This window comes from Poecilia latipinna, unplaced genomic scaffold, assembly GCF_001443285.1.
Source record: "Poecilia latipinna isolate Pla-1442-1.1 unplaced genomic scaffold, P_latipinna-1.0 Scaffold3647, whole genome shotgun sequence".
Classification (NCBI taxonomy): Eukaryota; Metazoa; Chordata; class Actinopteri; order Cyprinodontiformes; family Poeciliidae; genus Poecilia; species Poecilia latipinna.
In genome coordinates, this window is record NW_015116263.1 from 23,712 (window position 1) to 27,054 (window position 3,343).

General features: G+C 40.1%; 1 protein-coding gene across 1 annotated transcript in view; it reads right to left on the minus strand.

Moving 5' to 3' along the window:
- The window catches only part of LOC106941407 (phosphatidylinositide phosphatase SAC1-B-like), a 30,368-nt gene that overhangs the window by 15,064 nt on the left and 11,961 nt on the right, over nucleotides 1–3,343 (minus strand). The window contains exons 6-12 of the mRNA XM_015024430.1: nucleotides 1,531–1,590; nucleotides 1,419–1,452; nucleotides 1,219–1,320; nucleotides 566–651; nucleotides 395–481; nucleotides 231–299; nucleotides 69–149 (exon numbers count right to left, since the gene is read on the minus strand). Of these exons, the coding sequence (XP_014879916.1) occupies nucleotides 69–149; nucleotides 231–299; nucleotides 395–481; nucleotides 566–651; nucleotides 1,219–1,320; nucleotides 1,419–1,452; nucleotides 1,531–1,590 (519 nt within the window). The remainder of the gene's footprint in view (nucleotides 1–68; nucleotides 150–230; nucleotides 300–394; nucleotides 482–565; nucleotides 652–1,218; nucleotides 1,321–1,418; nucleotides 1,453–1,530; nucleotides 1,591–3,343) is intronic.

The following is a 3,343-nucleotide window of genomic DNA, read 5'->3' on the forward strand; positions in this document are numbered from 1 at the left end:
CTTGATGAAATAAATTTGAACTGAATTGTAAGTGAATGTAAAAACTGAAAAGCAATGGCTGACACTTACTTGAGCATACCGTTGTTAAGACCAGACGACATCTTGGCAAACTCCTCTTCCAGTGGCTTCTCTGACCCTTTTTGATTCACCTGGACAAGAAAAGTCCAAATTGCCTTCAAATGTGTACTGTTGGATGATTCTTAGCTCAGTGTTTAATAAAAGGTCCTCACCAGGTTCAGAACAGTTTGTTTTCCATAGATGAGTAGTTGAGAGTCAAAGTGCCTCTGGAAACCATCCATCTGTATACAGTTATCAAATGGTTAACATCAGAGTCTCACTTGTATTCTAATTAAAGCCTAAGACATCAGGCATATGAGAGAATGGCAGCTCTTACATGATTCATGGTTTTGCTGATGACAGGTTTAGGCTTGTACTTCAAATTGGGCCTCTGGCTCCAGTAAAACGGCATAGAGCCTCGTGTCTGTGGATGAAAGTACCTTGTGGTTACTGGAAAGTATTTATATGCAACACCTTTCATGAGACAACAGTCAGAGAACAAGCCTACCTGTACAAAGGAAGCCTTTGCTCCCTCATACAGGACTATCTGCTCAGTCTCCACAAAGTTAGCAGCGTGGCCTTCAGAATCAATACCTGTTCAGACAGAAACATTTGTCAAAGGTTAGAGGAGAGGATAGAAAATGGAGTCCCTCCTTTCCATTGCTGCTCACTACAGCAGCGGTAGTGAAGATTCAGTGCTAGCTAGTTTTTGCGTTGGACTTCTATCTCCAGATCTGTTTCTGTTATCATCTCTGCTTCTTTCTTTAAGATGTTATCGTCATCCGGGTTAGACACATCAAGCAAGTAACACATTTTGTTGTTCTTGTCATGGAGCACAATGTCTGGCCAGTTTGCAGCGAATAATAATTATAGTAATAATAATGTCCCATAGATAGGAAACTTTGAACTTCAGCCATCAATATGAAGGCATAACTGCAGATACAGAACCAGCAAGGACCATCTAATACATATCCACAGGTAAACTAAGGCATAACAACTATTGATATTTATATCATTATTGGTCAGTTGCTGACAAATGTCATGTCAATATGGCACCTACATTTAAACTCAGGCATTTCTGACAGGAACATATTGCCTTCCCTTTATTAGTCCAAATGTTTCACAGTTTAATCCAGCTAACCAATGCTTTTGCATGTTCACCTCTAACATAGTATCTCACACCAGCCCGGAAACAGCTTCTCCTGGAGATGAGGATCCACTCAAAGATCTTCCCATTTATACGGCATGGCTTCATGACAATGACTGGAAGAAGAGGGTTAAAGAAAAGCTTGATCTCCGAGCTTCTGTTGGTCAGGTCATTTATCAACAAAAACATATGGGATTTTTGGGACAAAGGATACATCCATGAATAACAGGTAGTGCGAATCTGTGAAGCTATAGAGAAACAGTGGTAGTTAGAAAATGTGAGTATAAAAGTAGTTAAGATGAGTGAAGCCATGTGACAGCAGTTACCTCAGGCTGCCCAGCAAGTTCTCTTAAAAGGTTCCCATTCCAGACAAATCTCTGATCTGCCTGTAAACCACAAGAAACTAATTGTTAAACCATTCACCATTTAACACTTCTTTTATGACATGCAAAAATATATTCTAATATCAACGACCTTTTCAAATCTTTGCCCACATGCACATTTAAAGAAAATATGACAACAAATTTGAACCTTAAACAACTGCAAAGGACACATTTGTCAGTTTGGCCTGAACACTTGATGCAGCAGCATAATTTCTGGTGTGCCCCGTTTGATCTTAATTTCATTATCTGTGCCAGCTTCCACAAGAATCAACTTTTGAAACAGTACAGCAATTCGTCACTCACCCCTGTGTTCAAGTATAAAGTCATCCTACTCAAACACACGGCACCTGGTGGTAAATTAGGAGCTGGAATAGTGAGCGTGGTTGCAGGGAGCATTAATTGATAGTGTTATTTAGCTTTAAAAATGTGTATTTGTGGGTGTATTTGCAATGTGGACAAGGAGTGGAACGGATCTCCTGTACTCTGACTATTGCAGACAATATTGTCACTCAGGCTAACAAACATAGCAACAACACAGATGCCTCTAACTGGACAATATCATAATTGTTTTTGAGCTACCAGAGGGAGTCTGTGTCCCACTAATAGCATTTGTAACACAGTTTGTAAACCCTGGGATTGACATTAATACCAGTGGCGGTTTCTGATGTGGGCAATATGGGTACCCTCCCCTAACCCTCTTAACTTGCAGGGATGTTTTGCTGGGAAGTTGGAAAGGTGGTTCACCCAGAGTGCTAAACAGGCTAGGACCACCTCTGATTAAGATTAAATCTTTCCTAGAAAAGTTAATTTTGGCTTTGCCTGCAAATCTGTGTGTACTTCTAAAAGTACCATTCCAGATGAACAAAGCTTTCAAAAATTTATTTTTGAAGTTAATTGGAAAACATATGTACATCTCTGGAGTTTGGAACAACAGTGTTGAATAATAATTTCTAACTGCATTTTTACCTTTATCCTCCAAAACATTTCAGATGTATGAAGAAAAAAATAAACAGTTGGTAGTTCCATCTGACTACTGCAAGTAAATAAGTCAAATCCAATAGGCTTCTACTGACACCAGATTTTGCCTTTGCCAGCTGATGTATGCGAGTCATTTTTAAACAGAATACAAAATGTTAGGGGCCGCACAGTGGCACAGTTGCCTTGCAGCGAGAAGGTCCTGGGTCAAACCAGCCCCCAGGACCATAATTACCCGATTGATTGAACCTGGGCTGGGTTCAACTCCCGGCCCAGGGTTTTTGTGCATGGAGTTTGTGTATTATTATTATTTTTTTTTTTTTATACACCTGTAACGGTAATAGCAAAGACGGACTAAGCTAGGTTTATGGTTGACACACTGATCTCGGCACACATTTCCACAATTCACTCAAAATGGCCCGTTTGGAGGAGCAGCTTTGCCTGTACTGTATTATCGCCCCATGAAGGCTCATTATGGAGAATACTGTACCAACTTATGCGTCTACTATCAAAGCCTGACAAGCTGATAGTATCAATAATGAAATTAATATTAATGCCCTATTCTAAACCGTAAATGTACGGAAGCGCATTGCTATCACGCAGGGGGGGGAAATCGACCGCTATCACGTTATAACGTGATACGTATCATTTTATAACGTGATAATTTTATGTCCAGGAAGTGGCGGTATTATGCTAGGCTAGTACAGTGGCTAACATGAATTGGTCAGGTTTCCTATCATGTTTGGTCTACAACATGTAGAGATACAGATGCTGCTTTGCA